The following is a 24,843-nucleotide window of genomic DNA, read 5'->3' on the forward strand; positions in this document are numbered from 1 at the left end:
TCGACTCATTGTCACAATAGAATTGATTCCATTGCGACAAGAAACTTTTTTGGTTCCCTTTCCCTGGCAGTTTAGTAAATTTGTGATTATTTCTAAAATCAAGTGAATACTTGGATATCTAATATCATAAATGTTTCCTCTCCTCCTCAGAGGGTTTTAATCGAGTGTTTCCAATGGAGAAACTAAGCTCTTTTAGCCATAAGGAGGTGCAGATGATCCTCTGTGGCAACCAGTCCCCTTCCTGGACTGCTGACGACATCATCAACTACACAGAACCAAAGCTTGGTTACACCAGAGACAGGTATGACATGTTACATCAACACTAATGGAAACACCAAAAGTTGATTCTGTTCATCTGGACGTAGTGTCATGGTAACGCTACGTCCAGATGAACAGAATCAACTTTTGGTGATTTACTTTCCTGGATGATTGAGAATGCTAATGGAAACACTGAGCCACGGCATCGTGTATTTAACCTCTCCTCCTCCTTCAGCCCTGGCTTCTTGCGGTTTGTGCGAGTCTTATGTGGAATGTCATCTGATGAGCGTAAAGCCTTCCTGCAGTTTACCACTGGCTGCTCCACCCTGCCACCTGGTGGTCTTGCCAACCTGCACCCCCGACTCACCATCGTCAGGAAGGTAAACTGGCTCTCTGAATGACTGAGTTTGTTAATGTGTGTAGTTTTAGTCAGTAAGCTGACTGACTGTTGCCTCCGTAGGTGGATGCCACAGACTCCAGCTACCCATCTGTCAACACTTGTGTTCACTACCTGAAGCTGCCCGAGTACTCATCTGAGGACATCATGAGGGAGCGCCTGTTAGCCGCTACCATGGAGAAAGGCTTCCACCTCAACTGACCACCGCTGCCACACTGAGCATGCTTCTCAAGTCATCTGTCCGTCTCGCCTTGTGACTGACGGATCAGCCAGCCAATCCAAACCAGCTGACTGACTGACGGCCGGACCTCCTGCTACAGGAGGAGGAGGATTTATGTTGCAGAAACAAAATGAAAGAAACGCTGTCACATCTTTCACACCTCTCTGACCGCCTCCTTCATCATCAGCAGCAGCATCCTCTTCCTCACCATCCTGAGCTGCTGCTGCTGGTCTGTTCCCAGCTTTGATGCTGCAGGCTTGCGTGTGTGTGTGTGTGTGTGTGTGCGCGCGCGTGTGTGTGTGCTGATCTCCTCCTCCTGTCTGCTCTCAGTTTGGTGCCTGGTTTGACTCGTAGCTTCTGTTTTCACTTCCTCCTCCCTGAAATGTTCATGGATCCCCGCCTCCCCCCATTTATTGCTTTTTGTTTTTGTGTGTGTGCGACAGTTCTCTGGTTGTTACTGACCAGTTGTAAAGGTCAAAGGTCAGAGAGCCTTTGGTGTTTGTTTTACAATGAAGCTATAGAGACAAAAACACTGGCTGTGTGCAAGGCACATCTAAAGAGAAAGATTAAAAAAAAAAAGAAAGCTCTGCTATCCCTGTATTTTCTTTGTATATTATAAACATTTATTTAACTCAAGTTGCAGTTTGAGGTAAACAGATATTTTCAAATGTGTATGCTCCAAAAAAATAATCATTAAAATGTTTGCAAAGTATGAAGTAAAGAATGAGTCTTGTGGTCTGTGGAAGAATATGAATCTTTGATTTTTTTTTTTTTTTTCATTTCGTTTGCACGTTTAAGTGTTTCAGTATTACAACCGCACTTCAACCAACATGAGGCTGAAGCAGATTTATCATCTCCAGCAGTCCAGTTGCTGAGAATCACCGCGTAGAGATGTAATTGATTTAGATATTTATCTTGTAGCCTTTTTCTAAAAAAAATTTGCAAACTTATCATACAGATGTTGTTTCAGTATTAAGGATATTATATTTAAAAAAATGAACTAGAGTTATAGAATTTTTATTTTGGTTTTTTTTTTATTGTTTTATTACATATTAGACAGCTTTAAAAAAAAAAATGTTATTAATGTTTTAGGTTTATAAATATACAAAAAATACCACCAAATGTCTTTACATTTTGGTTTGTTACAGATATTTTACATGTGTGGCCAGCTCAGTCAAAACAATTCCTGTGGTCTGCCAATACCCCGAAAGACAAATTTAAAAAAAAAAAAATTCATTCCCCGCTAAATTCACACAACCGGTTTTCTTCCTGAATAATTCAAACTGGCCAACTTCAGAGGGAGGCTTCCTTCTCTCAGCTGTGCAGATCGAACATCTGGATATTAATATACTGACCAGAGTACATGTGGGCACTGAGGAGTTCTTTTTATTATTTTAACATCAGTACCTTTAAGCAGATTCTAAATTCAGACTGTAAGCTGCAGGCCAGTCCTCGGCCTGAAGAACAGTCCGTGACTTCCTTTCTTCTTTTTGTTAGCTGTCCACCATCTTGTCAATAGTGGTGAGGGGTGCGAGGATGCGGCTCTTGTTTGTTTCCACAATGTGTCCGTTCTGGATCATCTCATCCAGGATGATATGAACTCGATCCAGATTGAACATTATCTGATAAAGGCGAAGGGTCAAGGAAACAAGGAAATAAAGAAAGACAAAGACTCCTACTGAACAACTAGTGATGGGTAATTTTTACATGAATATTTGACCTCAGCTCTAAATCTATTGTGTGTCTCCAGGTTATTTTTTTTGTTTTTGCCATTCTCTGTCCTTGTCAATGGTCACTGTCCTTCAGCTGACTATAAAATGTATATGAAGTAGCTTTTAAATAATAATATTATTTATTATTATTATTATTTGAAATTAGTTAATAAGCAATTAAAAATTACTGGGCTTTGGTAAAATATACACTGTGCTTTTAGCATGACTCTTATACATGCAGTGTGTGCAGCTGTGGTTGTGTTACAGGATACATCCAGTTCACTCTGTAGGGAGAAATACACATTAGACTGAAACATTCAAACAGCAGCAGCTTCATGCATTTCAACAGTGTCTTCATTTGTTGTTACAGACATCTCAAAAAGTATACAATATATGTTTGAAACTGTAATCATTACTTTGAATACACAGGGAACAGAAAACAAACTGGAGGCTAGCTTGACTGCAAGTCTCGAATTGGAGGCTGGCTTGACACAAGAGTCTTACAAGCATTAAAAGTATTACGGAAGAGATGTGGAAACCTGACTTCAAAATAAAAGCCAACTTCGAGTGAATTAACAGATATGTTAAGAACATAATAACATATAATTTAGTCTTGTTTACACACTCTAATGTGAGATCCACATGGCACAACCTTGTACCCTAGTAGCACCCTGTCAATATCAAGGCCATCTTATTTTGGATTCCAAAGTAAAAGCTTAACATTAACATGACATTGGCCAATCAGATGAAAGGAAGAAAAACCGGGTCAAAATTCGTACTTGTAACTTGAGTGCCGAGTTTCACATCTATTTTTTGGCTAAGTCCACACACAAATCTTTTTTACGCACACACAAAATCTTTTTACACATACAAATCTGTTTTACACACACAAATTCTTTTTACACATACGAATCCTAATTTACAAGTACAAAACTGATTTACAAGTACAAAATATTTATGACCAGAATTTGCGCCCATATTTATACACCCTCACAATGGTATCGTGTGTGGGAGTGAGAGCTCGCTGTAGTGTTTCTCCTCTCCTCCTAAAGAAAGTACGTGTGTGTGTATGTGTGAGCTAAGCTAGCGTGAGCAACTGTTGTCTGTCTTTTCCTGGGTTGTTGGCTCTGATAGGGAGCCGGAAACGGTGAGAAAAGCCGTGTCTGGGTTCTGTTCGCCGAGCTGCTAAAAGATTTTGTCACTTGTACAAAAAACGGAGAAGTAGGCTGTATCCCAATTCAGGGTCTGCAACCTTAAAGTATGCAGCCATAACGGTCCTCAAGGGCCGCGTACTCAAAGACCGCTAAGGCCGGAAGTGCGAGGCTTGTGACATGGGACGGTCTAGCCTTCGTCGCGCTGCCAAGGTTGCCTAGCAACTAGGGGTGGGTTTTAATAATCGATTCATCGATTAAAATCGATTCTGGCTTGGATAACGTGATATCAATTCATTAAAATCCTGAATCGATTTTTTTATATAAATGTATTTTGCCCCAAATTCCAGAATCTCAGGTGAAACGTCACAAAATTTTGACAACCACCAAAAATTTCAAACAGTAAATGAGAGCAGGTACACGGCTTCTGCACAAAGACGTAAACACACAGCGCTGACCCGCGGATCAGAATCAGTGAGATGTCGCCTTTCTCACCGACGGCACGGACACGGTCGTGGCTGAAAGCCGACAGCTCGCTGATTCTGATGTTTCGGCGGGTCCGCGCTTTGTGTTTACGCCCTTTTTGCACCGATTCTGAAGCTGTTAGTTTTCTCTCTCTCCAAACAATATTGACCGAACCAGCAGCAAAAGAAGATCCAAACTACGCTTCACATAAACATCGTCATGAATTCACTCTGACTTTTGCTGTTTTGCTTCCACCACGATAAAATCACACGTCATGCACAGCTCGTTGTCTCTCTCTCTGTACTTCAAGAACAGTTTCCCGTCTATCCCCGAAATCTGTTTTCTTCATTATTCGCTTGCTTGTTACGCACAAGACTACCGTTGTTTACAGCGCTGTCGGCCGCTGTTTTTTTTCCTTTTACTTACTTCCGAAAAGAAAACCTAATTTCTGCCGTTCAATACTGAACAAATTTAAACTTTTTAAAATTATGCAAAATGCAAAATGCTCAGCCGTGTCTCTAATAAAACCGCTGTAACTTCAGAGGTAATGTTCATAAGTTGATTAATGGTTTTCTTTTGTTTTTGATGTACTGTAGAATATTTTTATAAAATCCCAGGCCAGGAAACTCGCCTTCATGTTTTTCTGTGTTTTGTCTTCAGCTACTTTGACACAAAGGCATCTGCTGTGATGCTCACACCTTTGATAAAGTCTGGAAAGTGTCAGCTTCCTTTTTATAGATACAAAAATATGTAAATGTACTGATCTGAATTATAATATTTCTGACTGTCTGAGGCAAAATTTCCCAGATTCAAATCGAATTGAATCGAATCGAATCGTGGATCGAATCGATTCAGGACCTTGTGAATCGGAATTGAATCGATTCTAGAAATCAGTGACGATACCCAGCCCTACTAGCAACCATGATACTAACAGCTGGAAACGTTTCATACAGCTTTGTTTGACAGAAATGAAGGAGTACATATTTTGTCCATTTGTTTTTACATGAGCTCTGTGTGATTTAATAACTATCTGAGGCTGAGACCACAGGACTGTAAAACATGATTGTTGGGCTTCATTTCTGTACTGAAGAGTCATTTTAAGATTAGCTAATTGTTATTTACTAACTAATGTTGTTCATGAGACTAAAGTCATCTCACTTTGGTAATGTAACTATGATATGGCCAATATTATATTTATTATATTAATCATTATTAGTTATTACAGCAGTGAACTTGCACTCTGTGTCAAATACTGAGCTTCAGTAACGATTCAAGTTGCAGTTATTTATATGTCCTATCACCTTTTATACAGCCAATGGTAGTGACAACAGCCATAGCTAACACAGGAAGTGTGAGAGTGCCTGAGTGAGTTTCAGAATAAATGACCTATGCAGCGTGGCATTTGCTCGGACGTGACTAGGATCCATTTTGATTCAGTGTGAGTGGGATATCTCATGTGAATGCTGAGTTATCCAAGTAATTTGTGAGTGTGTCCCCTGTTCTTTGTTTAATTAGGTTCTTAGAATAGTTGTTCATTTCATATTGGAAAATTATTATTGGGTTTTAAATACATTGGATAACACTCTCTGAATAAAAAGTGAATTTCTGCTTGGGTTTTTTGTGAAAATACTATGCAAAAGTTAAAGTAAGCACATCAAGGGCCAGATAAATAAGTTCAAGCATAAGATTGAGGAGCTTTTTACAGAAGCCAGAGAGTGGAAAACAATCTTTTGAGTACACTATTTCAAAGTAAGAAATGAACACATTGGTATTGAAATTATTATCTAAATTAGACTTTGTTTTATTTTTCAATAATCATATTTTCTAAAAAGTTATTTCCTGAGTTAGACCTTGTTTTGTTTTCAATGATCACGGTTCAAGTTATTTTATAAAATTAGGTTTTAATTTTAATGATTAAATGTTGTTGAAGTTCTAAATTAAATTAGACTTTGTTTTTATTTTAAATTATTTTAAATGATTTCATTAAACTTTGTCTTTGCCTGACGAAATAATAGATCTTTTTGAAGTTATAGTCTAAATCGAACTTTGTTTTTGGTTAATAAATGTAAAGGAAGGAATGTAAAGGATTTTGAAGTTAATTCCATTTGCATTTTGTTTTGTTTTGATAAACAATTTAATATTTATGAAACAGTAAACACCATTGACCTTAGTTTTTATCTGATAGGGTTAAATGTTTCTGGAAGGTGGATGCTGAATTGAACCTTGTTTCTGCCCAATAGACAATTTGATGTTTTCCAAAAGTTAAAGGTTAAACTTGGCTTTCTTTGACAAACGTGCTGGTGTTTCTGAAGATAATATTAAATTGACTCTCATTTATTGTTGTTATCACCTGGTAGCTATAGAACTAAGCTGGTAATTGTACACTGGTTTTTTGACCTTTCTTTTGAAGTTGTCATTACTCATTTTTAGTTAAACCCTATAGAGTTAACTGCCAATTATTTTTGATTTAAGTTCCCTTTGAGCTGATTTCTCACATAAGTAAACAGCTATAGAATTAGCGGGTCTTTGTATATATTTGTCACTACACGTTGATCATTATAAATCAATCTTGCCATTAGTTGTGATCAATTCAAAAGCTATAGAGTTGACTGCTAACTGGTTTTGTATTCTAATCCCCGCTAAATTGATTTCTGATATTGGGAAACAGCTAAAAGGGTAACCGGTTTGTTTTTGGGTCTGTGTTAAGGATATTGATCGATTTAATTAATTTTGCCATCAGTCAGTAATTAACTGACAGCTGTAGAATCAATTATATTTGTTTATGATCTTTCCAGTTGAGTTTAAGATTGGTTTCTGTTATCAGTTGATGAGCAGTTAATGATCTTGGGGTTTAGTTGTTTTGCTTTGCATTACATTGTAGGATTTGGTCTTAAAATTGATTTTGGACAGACTAATGACCATAAGCATTCTTAAATTAACTGCCATTCTGTTTATATCGTATGGTTTTCTTTCATTGACTCTTATCTGTTCTATGTAAGTAATTCCTAAATTCATTTTAGTGCTGTTTTGTTTTTGGTTTTGTCTTGGTGACAATTACTGTTGAGCTGATTGTTAAATTGTTTGATTAATTTCTAATCAAGTATTGATCCAGATTCTTTCTGGGTTGATCCCAGAAGTGTATTTTGACTGCTCAATCTCATCTTTTATTAATGTAGTACATTGTGTGTGTTTTTGAATCATTTACCAGCTGGGTTGAACAGGAATGATTTCACTTGCATTAAATTAGACTCAATTTAGTTTGCAGTTTATTTCAGATTTATCTGTGTTAAAATTGAAGTCTGCGTTTTTGGGAAAAGAAAAAAGCACTGCGCTGTCATCATTTCAAAATATAGGTTGCTTGTCTAAACCTTCATAATTAGTAGAGCTGAATTTTATTTACAGTCTCAACAATAAAAGAAAACCGTAATGACAATTAAGATCTGGGAGTAAGAGAGTTCTTCCTTCCAACAGACAAGCTACAAAGAGATCCCACACTGATTCCTCGAACAACAACTCAGGAGATTCAAGGAGGAGAACAGCAAACTAGAAGAAAGGAGAGGATGAGTGACTCAGACCATGAGAATCAAAAAGAAAGCACTGACAACGATCATGAGGAGGGGACTGCGGCTCTCAGTAAGACACAGGCCAGGAAAACTGAGAGGCGTTCAGTCCAAGGAGAAATCAAAGCTGACCAAACAAACAAAAAAGACAGAGACGGGCTTGCTGAATGCTGAAATGATGCCACGAATGGAAGCCAATGAGTCCTTGACTGAATATCTGGAGCGAGTAGCCAACCTCTGGCAGCATCATACAGGAATGTGACACGATAGGAGTGAGGCAGCTGTACATTTGTGGAGAAAGCAGTGTGAAATTGGTCTGCCAAGATCTGTCCAAGACTCTGTTGATGGAGTGGTTGGATTGAGTGTTATGACGGATTCATTGTGGAGAGAGCACTTGGAACATCATGTCCGGAGACACATCAGAGAGGAAGACGAAACAATGAACTGGAAGGCTGCTTAAGCATCAGAAGGAAGGAAAGAACTCAAAGGTCAACAACAACAAAGTTAAGGCCAAACAAATGCAGGCTGTGTTTGTTGACTTAAAAGCAGAAATAAAACAAGCTGTGGCTGCTGCATTGGCTACACAAACAAAGCCCGAGTGTAAACCACGGTGACAACAAGAACAAGGTCAAGGCCCAAGATCTGCACAAATGTGGAATGTCGAAAGCGGACGCTTCAGAGGGAAACACCAGCCAGAAGTGTGTGAAAGACAACAATTCGGCAGTTTTCGAATGAGAGGACATTGGAGGAATGAATGTCCAAACCAATATCCACAACAGATGAGGGCCCAGAGACCAAGATCTGGACGACAACAACAGATTCCAGAGTATGCTAATAGGAGAGCACCAAACTACCAAAAAAGGCCTCACTAGACTACAAAATAGATTTTTGTGGGTGTTTCTGAAAAAGACGGAATTGTAAATGCTGTACTTTTTCAAAAAAAGGGAGGGAGAAAGAAGAAGATTGGAACAACAAGGAAAATGGACAAGAAAAATCAGCGGAAAATCAAAAGAGCTCAAAACGCATCCACTTAAACACCAGCAACAATGATAAAGATCTACAGAAGTTTTGAGGACATCAAAATGGATTCTACAGACACGAGGAGCTGACAAAAAGACAATTAGAGCTGCCACGATTAGTCGACTAGTCACGATTACGTCGACTATCAAAATCGTCAACGACTGATTTAATAGTCGACGCCTCGTTTGAAGCTTTGTAAGATCCCAAAAGACGCAGGAATAAGTAGTATGATTTAAGAGTGTAATAACGGACTGAAACAGAAGATGGCAGCACTGCATGTACAAGGATGCCAGCTGCCGTTAAACCCCGAAGAAGAAGAAGAAGCTGTGTCCCAGAATTCATAGCGCAGCCCAGCTCAGTTTTCAACAATGGCGGCAGCTAGTTAGTTTTAATATTACTCTTATTATTCTTTCTGGGTCACAAAATAAACGTTTAACATATTTTCAGGCGAGAATGTAGCTGTATAAACCTCAAATATCTGCTCAGTTTATCAAGACACCACATATTTTCAAAAGCGCTCCGACGTTTTCGGAGACGTCTGTTACCCACTAGCTCGATAGCTAGCCGGGGGCAAGGCTCACTAGAGCCCGTGAGAACACCGGACTCCTGGCAAATCGTTTTCAAACCCACCGCTGTCTTTCGCTACTCAGGTTAAACATGATATATAAGTCACTTAGATAACTTTGGCTTTTTTTTAGTATTTTATTTGTTCCTGAGTAAATCGGTTTGGCTGAGATTAAAGTTATAGTTTTTACACAGCTGAATAAACATCAAGCAGACAGCTGATTATCAGAAGTGTGAGATGCTGGAGAATATACTCCGTGTCCTGTTATATTTTAGATAGCAAGGAGTTTATTAAACTTCACTGAAACAATCTGCAAATTTCATTAAAAATCATCTTGTCTTTATTTTTAGTTAGCACATACCTTAAACACTTAAAGCTGTAAACTAATGATAGTTATATAAGAGCAGATGCTGCTGGTGCAATAAGCTGTACGTTTTATGTCCAATGGATGATGATCTGATTAGTCGACTAATCGCAAAAATAATCGGTGACTAGTCGACTATCAAAATAATCGTTTGTGGCAGCCCTAAAGACAATAAAGAACATTTGACATCATTCATCACTGGAACATCTTACCATTCAGCATCGCAGGCCATTGTAGAAAAGCCAATTAAATTTTTTATAGGAAAACAGCCAAAACCAAACAATATTTGTGTATAACGAAGGGTATGGTATGATTTGTCATGTCCAAAATAGAGTTGTGTAATAATAAACACTGGTCCACGTGACTGAGTTTTCCCCCCTTATAATAGTCAATCATTAAAAAGTAGAATACAACCAGCAGGGGCATATGCTAGGATGTGGTACTGCAAAAAGAACAAAAGCAAAATAAAGGAAAAACCCATTGTGTTGAACTTTGATAAATTAAAATTAAAATGTGCTATTACACTCAGAGGATCAATATGAATTAAAATATATGTAAATTTTGCATGAAGCACATGACTGATAACTGTTCTGTCCTGAGCTTTTGTTTTTTTATAGCACCCACTTCACCACACCACCAGTTTTCATGCCAAAGGAGGGTGATTGCACATGTCCGACGGAGGAATCTCACCAAAAGTGGGTAAGGTAAAGCCCGATGGGGGTGACAACACCATAGGTGTTGTCAAAATTTTAGGTCAAATTCCTAAAATTTTTACACCAAGGGCACAGTTCCTAGGAACTGTTAAATTTCCTGCCCAAGTATCTGGTCAGGTGTTTGCACAGATGTCCACTTGGGACTGCCAGTAACAGATATAGGTCAGAGGTAAAATACAGCAGTCCGTATGGCAAATCCCATAGGTGTTGGGGTTCGAATCCATAATATTTTGAAATAACACCCAACAAAATGTTGACCAGGTTGATTATGTTCATTACAATGTGCAGAGATTGGCTAACCTGAGCAGGGAATACAATAAACAGGACTGTCAGACCACTCGGCGTTAAAGTCACTTTTGACAGTCCAGAGTAGGATAGACATTATCAAATGAGGAGAAGGAATTTTCTGGGATTGAAGATCCTCTGGGTGAGTGGCTAAAAGCTATCATTTTGTCATTGATTGGTAATTGACTGATAACTGGCCACATTCACAGCTGTAGTGACTTGTTGTGGATGTTGTCTATCCCATGTTTGAGGACTCCAGTTAACAGATTGAAAACAGCGACACTAAGGGAAGAACATGCAGTGTGACCCTATCAGTTGCCAGTGTCGGTTGGGCTCTGTGATGAATCAGGTGAGCTGGCTTCATGGCTGAACCAAGACATAAATTGCCCCCAGGTGTTTAGAGGTAGGAAAGGCAAAATGTATATTGCAATTTTGTGTTTATGGTAAATGGCCTGCATTTGTATAGCGCTTTACTAGTCCCTAAGGACCCCAAAGCGCTTTACATATCCAGTCATCCACCCATTCACACACACATTCACACACTGGTGATGGCAAGCTACATTGTAGCCACAGCCACCCTGGGGCGCACTGACAGAGGCGAGGCTGCCGGACACTGGCGCCACCGGGCCCTCTGACCACCACCAGTAGGCAACGGGTGAAGTGTCTTGCCCAAGGACACAACGACCGAGACTGTCCAAGCCGGGGCTTGAACCGGCAACCTTCCGATTACAAGGCGAACTCCCAACTCTTGAGCCACGATCGCCACGATAGCTTTAATGATCAAAAGAAACTGAATCGTGTTTAGAAGATAAGATGCCTGTGTTCGTTTAATGCGTTCCCATGAGGAGGCCGGCTGACGGTCTGGAAGACCCAGTATCTGACCAACTGAATGGGGACGACAGCTGATTTAGCGCTGACTCGACCACAGGACACCATCCCAGTTAAGAGGGAAAAGCTGAAAGGCTGAGTATCACTCTGGAGGGAACCTGTGGGACAGCAGGCTGAACAAAACATGTTTTATGTTCACACATTAAAACATGTGAAAGGAGGGAATGTTGGGATTGAAAATGTTTGATTTCTATTACTAAAATAAGCGGTTATAATCATTTTCATACACACATTGCAAATGTGCCCATTAATAAGTTGGCACTAAGTCTTTTGAATTTCAAAAGCTTCGTTCGACGTGACTGTCCGGACTGATATATTGTTGGAAATGACTTAGAGGTGCAGAGGGATAACTGCAAACATGCTTACACACATAGATTATGATTAGAATAAGTCTCTGGGTCAGAGAGTGCCGAACATGATATTCTAAACCAACTTTGAATCACTAGAAGAACAATGGATAATACCATTAGATCATCAAGGCTAGGCAGAGAGGTGTTTTGCTTTTCTGTCTCTTACAGACGAGGGAGCAGATACCAGACGATGTCACGGAAATACGAGGATGCTTCGGCGCAGACACCAAGACTGCCACGTCCGTGCGGGAGGAAGATAGCTCCTTTAATCTATGTTTTTGTCTTACTATATAATGTTGTACAGCACACTTGAGGGTCAACCTTTTTGTGAAACATGCTGCTGGTTCACATAGAGGTCCACAGCACTGTGTAAACTTGTAATTTCAACTGCCAAAAGCAAAGTAAATCCTTTTTTAAAAGACAAACCTTTCTCCTGAGATTCCTTCCAAAAATTCTGAACATGACAACTGTCAATATAAAGTGACATTAACTTGTGGAAACAGCAACTTTGCTTTTAAGAGTGTTCTGAAGTCAGTGAAAGAGTGGGTCATTTATGGGCAACTTCAACAGGCCATTACTTTGAAAGGCAAAATCAAGGTGACTTGAAATTGACTTGGTATCCCCGTGAGAGTGTACACTGTTGATCTAGAATGAAATTATCCTGTGGAAACAGCAATTTTCATTTTAAGAGCATTCTGAAGAAATTGAAAGAGTATATCATATATGGTTAAATTCAAAGGGGCCATTAATTTGAAAGGCAAAATCAGAGCAACTTGAAATTGGCATGGTTTTACTGTGGGGTTGGACACTGTTGATTTAAGGTGAAAAATTATCCTGTGAAAACAGGAATTTTCCTATTTAGAGCATTTTGAAATCATTGAAAGTTAAGTCATATATGGGCAATTTGAAATGGCTTTTATTTTGGAAGGCAAAATCAGACTGACTTGAAATTGACATGGTATCACTGTGGGGTTGGATACTGTTGATATAAAGTGCAACTAGTCTTTGGAAATATGAGTTTTGCTTTTAAGAGCATTCTGAAGTAATTGAACTGATCACTGACTTCGTCAGCTGGTGTGAACAGAACCATCTTCGCATCAATGCCAGCAAGAGGAAGGAGCTGGTGATTGACTTCAGCAAGAAGCCACCCACTATTACACCAGTGAACATCCAGGGTTTGGACATTGAAATGGTGGAGTAGTACAAATACCTGGGTGTTCACCTCAATAACAAACTGGACTGGTCCACAAACACAAATGCACTTTACAAGAAGGGTCTAAGTCGTCTCCACCTGCTACAGCGGCTGAGATCCTTCGGGGTGTACAGGACACTCCTAAGGACGTTTTACGACACTGTGGTGGCGTCTGCTATTTTCTATGCTGTGGTCTGCTGGAGTGGTGGAATGGCAGAGAGGGACAGGGAGAAACTCAAACTGGTCAGGAGTGCCAGCTCTGTCCTGGACTGTCCACTGAAGTCCATCGAGCAGTTTGGGGAGGAGAGGATGTTGTCTAAGCTAACATCCATCATGGACAACACCTCCCACCCCCTGCATGAGACTGTACGAGCACTGAGCAGCTCGTTCAGCAGTAGACTTACACCCACAGTGTAGGAAGGAGCGCTAGCGCAGGTCATTCTTACCAGCAGCTGTCAGACTCTATAATGCAACTTAACATTCTTTTGGTCATCTTACTCACCAGCTTGTTTACTGTACATTTTATACATAGCTCTGTACATTTTATACATATCTCTGTACAATTTTCCTATACACATTCTGTACACTGTTATCTGTATATACCTGTATATACGAACTTCGGTTGCTTATGTTTATAGGACCACATTGTGTCTTCCTTTTACATTTTATTTTCCCTTGCTGTAAGAGCTCTGTAACGCCGAAATTTCTCATCCGTGGGATAATAAAGCTTTATTTTATTCTAGTCTACTCTATTGAAAGAGTAATTCAAAAATGAAAATTCACAGGGCTTTTATGTCTGTGAAGGTTCTCAGTCATCCAGGTCATCGTAGTCAAAGGAGCTTGCAAAGAAAAGCGTCTGGACTTCTTTAAGTTTACTTGAAGACGTTTCACCTCTCATCCGAGAAGCTTCTTCAGTTCACTTCAGAACTGAAGAAGCTTCTCGGATGAGAGGTGAAACGTCTTCAAGTAAACTTAAAGAAGTCCAGACGCTTTTCTTTGCAAACTCCTTTGACCACAGGGCTTTTACTTTGGAATCCAAAATAAGATGGCCTTGATATTGACAGGGCGCTACTAGGATACAGGGTTGCGTCATGTGGATCTAACATTAGAGTGTGTAAACAAGACTAAATTATATGTTATTATGTTCTTAACATATCTGTTAATTCACTCGAAGTTGGCTTATATTTTGAAGTCAGGTTTCTACATCTCTTCCCGTAATACTTTGAATACACAGGGAACAGAAAACAAACTGGAGGCTAGCTTGACGCCAGTTTTGAGACCTGCCTTAGACCTGCACTGATAATGGATCCAATGGTTTTCACCCCTCAGCAGTATAGCTCGAGAATGAAGTGAGGTAAAATTTACCAATTCAAAAGGTGCATCTACAAAATAGCTAGTCATTGTGACTTTGACCTCAAGTTCTGAGGCTTTTTAGGATTTTCACATTTCTACCACAGATGCATCTACTAGGAGACTGAGGGGTAGCACTGGCGGCTACCAGTATTTATCTCTGTAAGAACCTCGATCAAACTGAACTCACCACCCGGCTGAAGTATTTATCCAAGACCTCCACAAAGTTATGAACCAGCTCGTAGATGGACAGCTCATTCTGTGAGAGTAAAGAGGAGAAACACGTCCTGTTGACCATTGAAAGGACGAAAGAGGTGTAAAATACCTCCGATCACACTCACCTCACTGTCTGTGATGCCCACCACGATATACAGAGCAGCATACTGGCGGTAAACCAATTTAAAGTCTTTGTACTCCACAAAGGAACACTGCAAACAGAGAGGGCTTATAAACATGATATTGTTATGTTATTTATTTGATCTAAACAAGACTGGGAACTCGCAGACAGACACCTGATCTTTCTTGCGGCTCAGGCAGTAGCGTACTACATCGGCCTCAAGAGCTGCTCTTCTGCTCAGCTCCACAGAGTGATAATACCTGGACAGCCTGGTCTGACCCTGTCGGTTCACCATTAGCACGAACTTGATCATTATCCGATCGGTTGCTGGCTGCAGAGGAATCGTAAAGTCGATATTATCAGTACAGACCATTGCCCCATGGTATGAGATATTGCAATCTAATACCTCACTCCATACCTGAACGTTTGTTTTACTTACCGCCAGCTGTTAGCTTGTGCCAGTTGCTACATTAACTCCATCAAACGGGCTAAAACGGGAACTTCTGTTAACGAGTTTTTGCCCCAATCTAATGTTATTTTAAACACAATGCTGTCGGTTTACAGGATTAAAGTAAGATTACTGTAAAGTACTGTAAAGGTAAATAAATACTAGCGAAAGAGGACATTCAACAATATACAGCCATAGCATTTGGTACGCATGCGTAGACAGGTGCATTCCCGGGTAACAGTTATTCACTACATTTGAACGCAAGTACTTTCTACTTATACTTTCAAAACATGCTCGTAATATAAGCTTTAAGACATTTGAGGGAGTAATAATTCCACGCAAACAATCCAAAAGAAAAGTTTTTAGATTCAGCTGTTTAGAAGTTCTGGTTGTGGTACTTAAAAGGAGCAATAGACAATAACCACAATGTATCTGCTAGCTAAAGGTAAAACTGCTGTATTTCCCCATACATCTTAATATATGCTCCGTCAAAGAGTTATATTTTACTACCCTTTCTTTGAGCAGTGAAGGTTCCATAATATATTTGGATAGCAGGAAGGGAAAAGGAGGATGGATGTGTCCCGTCAGGCATTGCGGCTGGGTTCTCCCACCTTGACCATCGGATCCGAGAGAGGTCGGGGGAGAGAACAGCAATGGCGGCCGGTTAGCTCTATACACAAACACCAAGTCCCCAATCAGCCGCGCGCACCACATCGCTCCGAGGAAAGCCAGTTTTACACAACCCAGAGGAGCCAGCGAGACAGGGACGGAGCTGAGACACGGGCTTTAGGGGGCGGGGATCCCTCCGCGGATCGTTGCTGCCTGTGGAGACTTTCCTTCTACTTAAAAAAAAAAAAAAATTATGGACGAACACCCCGGCGGAGGAGGGGTCGGAACGAGTGCCCCACGACAGCCTCCGCCACCGCAGCAGCAGGGGAATAACAGTAGTGCTAATCCGCCAATTGGAGGCGGTGGTGGCGGAGCAGTCATGGTACCACACCAGCCCGATGAGCTACCTCGGCCGCAGCAGCAGTACACAATCCCCGGCATCCTGCACTACATCCAGCATGAGTGGGCCCGGTTCGAGATGGAGAGGGCGCACTGGGAAGTGGAGAGGGCCGAGCTTCAGGTTAGCCCTCCCAACTTAGCACTGAATTCCAACCATGCTAACCCCCAACAACAACAACATGGACAGTGTGTAGACAATTGGTTTTAGAGAGGTAGTGGCAGTGTTGCAATATTTAATTTATTATTTCATCGATTAGTTAGGCATGGCCTTGGTTTAAACGGGAGGCAAAAGCAGCTAAACTCGATATTTGTAACCCGACTGACTAAGTGGCTAAGCTAAAGGGTCAGCTCTGGGTTACCGTTAGCTCGACTAGTGGTAGCGCTTAGCTTCAGTCGGTGTCAGACAAATTTAGCAGGTAGCCGAAGCTGTTGTTGCCGTTCTCCTCTGTTAGCTGATTTGTTCATATGAAGCTAAAACGTTCCCACTGTGGCTACTGAGTTCAGGCGCTAGCTGGTAATAGAGAAGTGAATCCAACCGACTGTCAGCTATCTAATCTCAGTCATTTTGGTTTGTCACGCTAGCTGTTAGCAGTGTTAGTCGCTAATGTTGCTTTTGAGTCAACAGCTGGGCCCGAGCGACTGTGATTCACAGCACATAAGGAAAAGAAATGAAATTGGAGGAAAACTGCCTAACCATTTAAAAGTTATTCTTTTCAGTATGAATGATGAAATAAACTCAGTAGTTAACTTACTAAGTTAGTATTGAAAGATAAAAATTTTGTGACATCAAAATATTATAAACATGAGATACAAAATAAAAAAACATAATGTTCAAGCCCGTATATTAGTCATATCTTACTGTCATATTTGATAAAAAAATCAAATTTATAAATTAAAATTAAATTTAAGAATAAAAACACTTGAATTTTAAAATCATAAGATAAAAGGCAGGCCTTAACTGTCAGCGTTACAATTGTAAGTTAGGAGGGTAAGACAATCAGATAAAAGGTCAAAGCTTTTAGCAGGCATGATAAAATGAGAGCATTTCTAGTTTTTCACAGTCTCAGGTGGTAGAAGTACTTTCACCTCAGTAAATGGGCTGCCCATGCACTTAAGATGATAAAATGTAATCACCTATTGAATGTGGCATGTACTAATATGATAATCAGTGGCATTAAGTAACAAACAAAGACAAGCCATTTTTAAACCATGTAGATTTATTTAAATCCACACCAGTGTAGCGTGCCTTTGGTTTCCTTGTAAAAAGAATACAGTGTCTTTGTTTTGTAATAAACAAGGCTAATTCTTTGACATATAAATGAGTTATTATCAAATCTTTTATCTGTTTTAAAAGGTATCCATGTAAGATCAGTTTAGTGTTACATAGACTTGGACTAACTAATAGTTTCTTGAAGCTATTTATGACCACTGTTTAGAGTGTATTCACCATGAGGCCATCAAATAGGGTTATGGCAGAACCATTCTATGTATTTATTTGAACAATAGTATTTGCTTTTATAAGTTTCCTGCTACTTGTATAGTTCCTGCTTTAAGAAATTTTTTTAATTCACACAATTATTAAATACATAGAAAATGTATGTAATTTAATACTGCTCTGTATGTGTCTCCAATGGTGTAGTGGTTAACACATTCGCTTGGTAAGAGAAAGGGCACAGGTTTGATTTTAGCCGGCAACATAAATCCTCTTTTGGGTTGGGTCAGGAAGAACATCTGGAGTCAAAAAGAAACTCTGTCAAATCAAACATGTGGAGCTACCCGCTGTGGCAACTCTTTGTATCAAGCCTTTGTGACAGAAAAGCAGTCGAAAGTAGATTTTTTTACATACATTGTTCTATATAAAGCTCTAATACAGGTCGGAATCACCAGACACCCCACGATACAATATTATCACAATACCTCAGTGATGATATGATGATATTGCAATTTTGAACATTTTGTTTGGGATATACTGAGTATTGCCATAACATATATTATGATTTGTGACCTTTTTCGACTGCAAATAATTTCCTCAAAGTTGAACTTTGTTAGTATTTGTTTTTATCCAGTAAAATAAAGTTGTCTCACTTCAGTTATTTATTTATTTATTTATTTATTTGCTGCAAAATGAGAACGTCAATAGCAACACCTGGTATAATTGTTGCTATAAGATGGATTCAGTCTGCTGTCAGTCTGGAATTGAATGGGGTCAGGTTGGCAATTACATCTACTATTTCTGATAATACAGCAGTAAACTGTGATAAATCATTGAAAATCACACCTGTTGCTGTCTACACAGACAGAAATTCATATTTAAATATTACATTTGCGCTCGATAACCTTCCTGTTCTTTTGGAATGTAACCAGAATACAACTAGCTGGCAGCCAGTTGAGTTGAGTCTCGTCGAATTGTGTTCACTGGTAAGGACTCGTTCAGACTCATGGCAACATGTTGGCAATCTGTCTACATTTATAAACTAAACAGCAGCCATTTGCAAAATGTGACCTCTTGTTCATAGTATTCCCAAAATATTTTACTTTTATTTAATAAAATACTGATTTTGTCCCTATATCAATATAACCTTGCAATGCAGAATATCACATTACTGTCCTGTATCAATTCTTTCCCCATCCCCAGTAATGTTTAACCTTAAAAATGTAGAACAGTTCAAATAATATGTGATACTTACTTTTTTGTTTGTTTGTTTTAAAATTATAAATAGTTATTACTAAGTACAGCAGAAAGCAGATCTCTCACAGTCAGGCTGCTACAAATCACACCCATCCAGTTGCAGCTGTGTCACCAAGCCTGTGTTATTTTAAAAAAGCTACCTTAGTTTATGTAATGGTGGAAGCTTTTGTGTCTATATCTGTGAATACCTCTGGGTTTGACCGATTGCCTTGTACTTTGGGACCAGTTAATTAAAAGCCACCATCAATCAAATTTATCACCACTGACCGTCATTGTTTCTTGCAGGCAAGCTCGGAATTGGACTTTGTTCTGTTCTTGTTATTTTTTGAGTTGGTGTGTTTTTCAGTACCCGAGTGCTCTCCTCTTCCCATTGGCAAAGAGTCAAACTTGTATTGCAGCGTCACTGATGCTGGATGCCTTAAGCGTGACTCTGTCAGAGCTCCTGATAAGAGTGGATACCAGCTGCTGATGAAGCTTGAGAGGAACAAATAAGTGGAGGTGTGAACTTGGCGTGCAGGAGAAGGGGCCAGTGAGGAATTATTGGACACTGGTTTATTAATACAAACTGTCAATGAATGAATGTGAGTTAGTATAACCCACAGTCTATGAACTCACAGTGAAAAGAATGAAATGGTGTAGACAGGAGACAAATTTAAAGGAACAAGCGGTAAAGTGTCTCAGTACGGTGTTAGCCCCACATGTGAACATCACCAGAACATCTTCAGACATTTTTGATCCTCAAAGATATCTTGTCTTGTTTTGGAGTGAGGCTTGCATGGTCCCAAAACATACCAACGGAATGCCTCCCACAGCAAAATCAGAACTCAGCCCAAATGGCTGAGATTTCATTCATAGTTTCTCCCTGTACGTATGAATTTGTATGATTAGATGTAGTTGTTTTGAAGTTACTTGTAAGAAGATTAGATTTTAGCCACATTTTTTGTTGTTGTTGTTTTTTAATTTTCTTATTCTCTCATCCAAGCCCGTGTAAGGATGACCTACAGGATGCACAACCCTTTTGAACAGACAAGTAAAAAAGACAGAATATTTAAAATTTGTGGTCCTGGTTTATTTGACATTTTTCTGTGCTTTGTTTTCTGCCCTTTCATTTGAGCTTGGTGATTGTCAAAACAAGATATCCAGTTAGTTTACATAGCTCACAGAGCACATTGTATGTTAACTGTTCATCTGCATATTAATGCAACTTCTGGGGGCTTATTGCAGATGTTTCTCTGTGTGAAACAACGAAGTTTCGATGGAGCAGCTACAAAGTTTGTTTTTCTTCACATCAGAGTTTTCTTATCAGGTGGTTTGATAAAAGACTCACTAGCTTTTTCCCAGTAAAAATTTTAATGGTGATTTCAGGAACAGTGCTGCTGTTTTTGGATGTTAGAAACACGTTTTCTTCCATGCTACCTGATTTCACCATCTCTCTCCTGCTGCTGTTATCGGTGGTTTTGTTTAAATCTAGGGCTCTGTGGGCTTAATGACGTCAGACTTCTTACTCACACACTGCTCCTGAATACGTTTGTATTTCAGGTCTGTTTTAGCAGCAAATGTGGATGAAACCCTCGCATTTACATCATTTAACACATCGGCGCGCTACTGAGCTGTGCATTAAAACGAAACATCAAAGCAAAGAATTTATGCCAAGAGTTTCTTTTAAATCGAATTATTCGATGAATCGTTGCAGCCGTAAATGTCAGCATCACAGGTGTGAAATGCCTACATATAGACAGCTAAGTTAAATGGGCCAGCCCAGGTCACCAATATGTGATCCAGGTTTTTGAGTCAGGATTTGACCCATTCGCGGTCCAAATACTGGATCAGTGCATCAAGATAAAATGCTCCCTGGCAGACAGAGTTTCACTTGTGGATGTCAGAACTCTGATCCAGTTTGATGTTAGACAAGTCTCAATTCAAGCTATACAGTAACATAAGTGTCTAACTGTGTTGTTCTAAAATCCTGTCTCAATCCACACACAGGTTTTTTAATCCATTATTGGTCTAATTTGCCTAATCTTCACTCTGCTTCAGATTTGTTGGCAACAAACAGAAATGTTTCAGTTTAGTGGCTGTGACTGTTAAAATGGAAGGACTTTTCCTCTGTGTTATGTATTCAAATTCATAATGTACTTCATAGTGTGCATTGTTAGTGTGAGAACAAAAACCTGTTGGTGTTGTTTCTTTGTGGTGATCACTTGCGTTTTGGTGACATGGATTCAGCAAGTGTGTCTCTGACGTCTTCTCAGGTTCAGTGATGTGATCTAGGGTCGTCAAAAAGAAAAAGATACTCAAATACTATTGACACTAAAAATTGCTCATGATCTTATATGCTCATTTGCAGCAATATTGATACTGACAGTGCTGTCTTCGCCTCCTCCAGATGACACACAGCCACAGTGCTGCCCTCACTAATAGCTAAGGCTGTTTTTGTGCTCGCTGTGTCGCAGGTGTTGTGTGATTTTTTTATTTATTTTTTTCTTCTTTCTTCTTCACACAGTGATGACTGATGACACAGTCTCGTGGCATGTCAGGCAGTCAAGCGCCTCTTGATTTTTGTAACTTGGTGTGTATTTGGGGGGAAAAAAGCTAAAAATCGCAAATTATTAGCAATGTATTGGGATAATATTGTAATGTTTGGGTGTGATGAAACATAAAGTGTTATGTTAAGTGTTAAATCCCAGATTGAAAGTGAAAAAGTTAACCAGCAACTAGACAGAAACAACTGCATAAAATATCGTCTTTGTTTGTTTGTTTACTTTTAAAAGTAGTATTGAGTATGAGATTTTTTCCTGGATGTCAGTATGGAGCTTGAAATTTTAGTATCATGACAACCCAAACATAGTCCAATTTATGTCCCGTTTTCCTGCATAAACTGGACAGAATTGATAGATTGCGATCTACCTGCAGATGCAGCATAATTTTGCCCTTCCGCAGCTTCCCTTTTGCACTTTTGCTTTTCAGCACTGTTTGCTGGGGTGACTCAGGTTCAGCTGTGTTCTGAAATAAGTGGGTTTAACTAAGCATTCTGTTTTGCTCAAGCCCCACAGGGATCTGCATACCAGAACCTCCAAATGTGAAGATATGTGGCAAAGCAAGTTTGGAGTTTGTCTTTATATAGATAACCTGTTCCTAATAATTCAAATAAGCCTACAAAGAACGCTGTTGTGTAAAACAAACTGACATATGTGATAGGGCTGCCACGATTAGTCGACTAGTCACGATTACGTCGACTATTAAAATCATCGAAGACTAATTTAATAGTCGACGCGTCATTTGAAGCTTTGTAAGATCCCAAAAGACGCAGGAATAAGTAGTAGGATTTAAGAGTGTAATAACGGACTGAAACAGAAGATGGCAGCACTGCATGTACAAGGATGCCAGCTGCCATTAAACCCCGAAGAAGAAGCTGTGTCCCAGAATTCGTAGCGCTGCCCTGCTCAGTTGTCAACAATGGCGGCAGCTAGTTATTTTAATATTACTCAAATTATTCTTTCTAGGTCACAAAATAAACGTTTAACATATTTTCAGGCGAGAATGTAGCTGTGTAAACTTCAAACATCTGCTCAGTTTATCAAGACACCACATATTTTCAAAAGCGCTCCGATGTTTTACGTGGGTAACAGACGTCTCACCAGCTCGATAGCAAGCCGGGGTTCAAGGCTCACTAGAGCCCGTGAGAACACCGGACTCCTGGCAAATCGTTTTCAAGCCCACCGCTGTCTTTCGCTACTCAGGTTAAACATGTAATATAAGTCACTTAGATAACTGAAAAATGGCATTGTTTGGCTTTTTTTTTAGTATTTTATTTATTCCTGAGTAAATCGGTTTGGCTGAGATTAAAGTTATAGTTTTTACACAGCCTAATAAATGTCAAGCAGACAACTGATTATCAGAAGTGTGAGATGCTCGAGAATATACTCCGGTGTCCTGTTATATTTTAGATAGCAAGGAGCAGACGGCTGAGTTTATTAAACTTCACCGAAACAATCTGCAAATGTCATTAAAATTTAATAAACTATCATCTTGTCTTTATTTTTAGTTAGCACATACCTTAAACACTTCAAGCTGTAAGCTAATGATAGTTATATAAGAGCAGATGCTGCTGGTGCAATAAGCTGTACGTTTTACGTCCAATGGATGATGATCTGATTAGTCGACTAATCGCAAAAATAATCGGTGACTAGTCGACTATCAAAATAATCGTTTGTGGCAGCCCTAATATGTGAGCTGTTTGCTGCCTTTGTTCTGTGGTTCTGCGACTTTGTAGAACTCAATCTGATCTTTGCTCACAAGATGTTACTAAACCCATGAGTTTTGATCACGATCAGGTCAAAGGTCGTCTTCTTTACCTGGAGAGAGAGTAGCAGTAGTTGGGGCAGGGCAATGGTAACTCCATGTTTTGATATAGAGGACAGGGCTGTAGCAGCCTGGCCTACTGGGACCTGCTGTGACAGCCTGATCCCAGCTGGACACTAAAAGTAGACAAGCCCGAAATAACTGACACACATGCGCACACACACACACAGACTGAGATCCAAATACCTGTCAGTCATAAACATGATTGAACGATCTGTGACTTTTTTCTTTTCTTTTTTTTTTTTTAAACTGTAATATAATTTTTAGTTAAGTTATCATTTATGTTAGAAGAGGCAGGATTGAAGAGTTCCTCTGGTCTTTGACCTGTTCTTGTTTCTCAAAACATTCAGTGAGGATATTTCTGGATCCTGTGGATGTTTTGGTCATTCTCCACAACTTTAAAAGGTTGAGATCTTTTTGGGTTCAGCTTAAAAGTCTTAAAGACAGGTTGTCAGTAAGTGTTCTCACAAAGGAAACAAGTACAAATCTGTGTCTCTCAGTCATACAGTTGTTCAGAAGAATTGCACCGATGCCCCCAACCCCCATGTTCAGACCAGTCTTATCTGTCAGTGTGGCAAATCTGGGTCAATGAGCTCATTTCACACACACGCACACACCTTTGTCATCATCACCCCAGTACTCTGACTTCACCTTGGTCCCTAAGGAGCGTTTGATTCATGCACACCAGGTGCACTGGTTGGAAGGGGTTGTGTGACCTGTACACATCCAATGAACTGGCCTTGAGGAGCAGCCTTTCTCAGATTAATGTGATCAACAACAAAGACCTTCAAACTGCAGGATATTTTCTAATTAGTCTGAAGTCTCTCTGTAAAAATACAAGCAGTGTGAGGGTAATCCTACCTACAACTATGTCTGTGGACGTTTCAACAAAAGAAAAAAAAAATCAGAATCAAAGTCTTATCCAGTTCTGTTCCAGCAAGGAACAATTGCTGGATTTGATAAAATATTGAATTTGTTATTTGGTTAAGTGTATATAGCATTAATTATGAGTATAAGAAGTTAAACCAGTACCTTTTACAAATATGGCAAGGGTAATTGCACAAAAATGGTACAATATGAAATTAGTAGATTGGTCAGGTTTTATATATACTTTCCTTCCAGCATTGTTGTTCTGATTTTTAATTTTTAAAAATGTTTTAGATATCCGATAGAACAGTTTGGCTTATGAAAGTGGTTAAAAATTTCTGCCTAATCAGCTTACGGTTGCAGCAGCAAACATAGCAGTAATAATTTGTCTATTGATACATTGTGCTTACGTAGACATGATTCTAACCCAGACGTGTGTGTGTGTGTGTGTGTGTGTGTGTGTGTGTGTGTGTGTGTGTGTGTGTGTGTGTGTGTGTGTGTGTGTGTTTTCACATTTAAACATTACATCTCAATTTCATAAACCTGGATTCGCTTTTATCTTAACCTTAACCTTCCAGCAGTCATTGCTACACCATACGGACAAAAGGGCACCTACACAATGCATATTTATATACAGGAGCT

The 24,843-nt window shown here is 39.5% G+C and overlaps 3 protein-coding genes across 6 annotated transcripts in view; 2 read left to right on the forward strand and 1 right to left on the reverse strand.

Moving 5' to 3' along the window:
• The window catches only part of hectd1 (HECT domain containing 1), a 45,333-nt gene extending 43,201 nt beyond the window's left edge, over window positions 1-2,132 (forward strand). For both annotated transcript variants that reach the window (XM_084914896.1, XM_084914897.1), the window contains exons 42-44: window positions 151-301; window positions 494-638; window positions 719-2,132. In XM_084914896.1, coding sequence (XP_084771022.1) covers window positions 151-301; window positions 494-638; window positions 719-856 — 434 coding nt within the window. In that variant the 3' untranslated portion in view covers window positions 857-2,132. The remainder of the gene's footprint in view (window positions 1-150; window positions 302-493; window positions 639-718) is intronic.
• Window positions 2,133-2,239: 107 nt separating this feature from the next.
• On the reverse strand, window positions 2,240-15,564 carry ap4s1 (adaptor related protein complex 4 subunit sigma 1). 3 transcript variants are annotated; one of them, XM_084914901.1, is made up of 6 exons: window positions 15,267-15,564; window positions 15,003-15,158; window positions 14,832-14,918; window positions 14,681-14,749; window positions 2,860-2,871; window positions 2,240-2,497 (listed from the first exon to the last, which is right to left on the reverse strand). In XM_084914901.1, exons 2-6 carry the CDS (start codon window positions 15,138-15,140, stop codon window positions 2,369-2,371), a joined length of 435 nt encoding a protein of 144 aa, XP_084771027.1. In that variant the 5' UTR covers window positions 15,141-15,158; window positions 15,267-15,564; the 3' UTR covers window positions 2,240-2,368. The 3 variants fall into 3 exon arrangements, with proteins under 3 accessions (XP_084771027.1, XP_084771026.1, XP_084771028.1); XM_084914900.1 differs by having other exon boundaries at window positions 2,860-2,895; XM_084914902.1 differs by lacking the exon at window positions 2,860-2,871.
• Window positions 15,565-15,875: 311 nt separating this feature from the next.
• Window positions 15,876-24,843, forward strand: part of strn3 (striatin, calmodulin binding protein 3) — a 32,024-nt gene continuing 23,056 nt past the window's right edge. The window contains exon 1 of the mRNA XM_084914898.1: window positions 15,876-16,404. Coding sequence (XP_084771024.1) covers window positions 16,138-16,404 — 267 coding nt within the window. The 5' untranslated portion in view covers window positions 15,876-16,137. The remainder of the gene's footprint in view (window positions 16,405-24,843) is intronic.

The sequence above is a fragment of the Perissodus microlepis genome, chromosome 19 (assembly GCF_051167445.1).
Source record: "Perissodus microlepis isolate ML-2025 ecotype Zambia chromosome 19, ASM5116744v1, whole genome shotgun sequence".
NCBI classification, from domain to species: Eukaryota; Metazoa; Chordata; class Actinopteri; order Cichliformes; family Cichlidae; genus Perissodus; species Perissodus microlepis.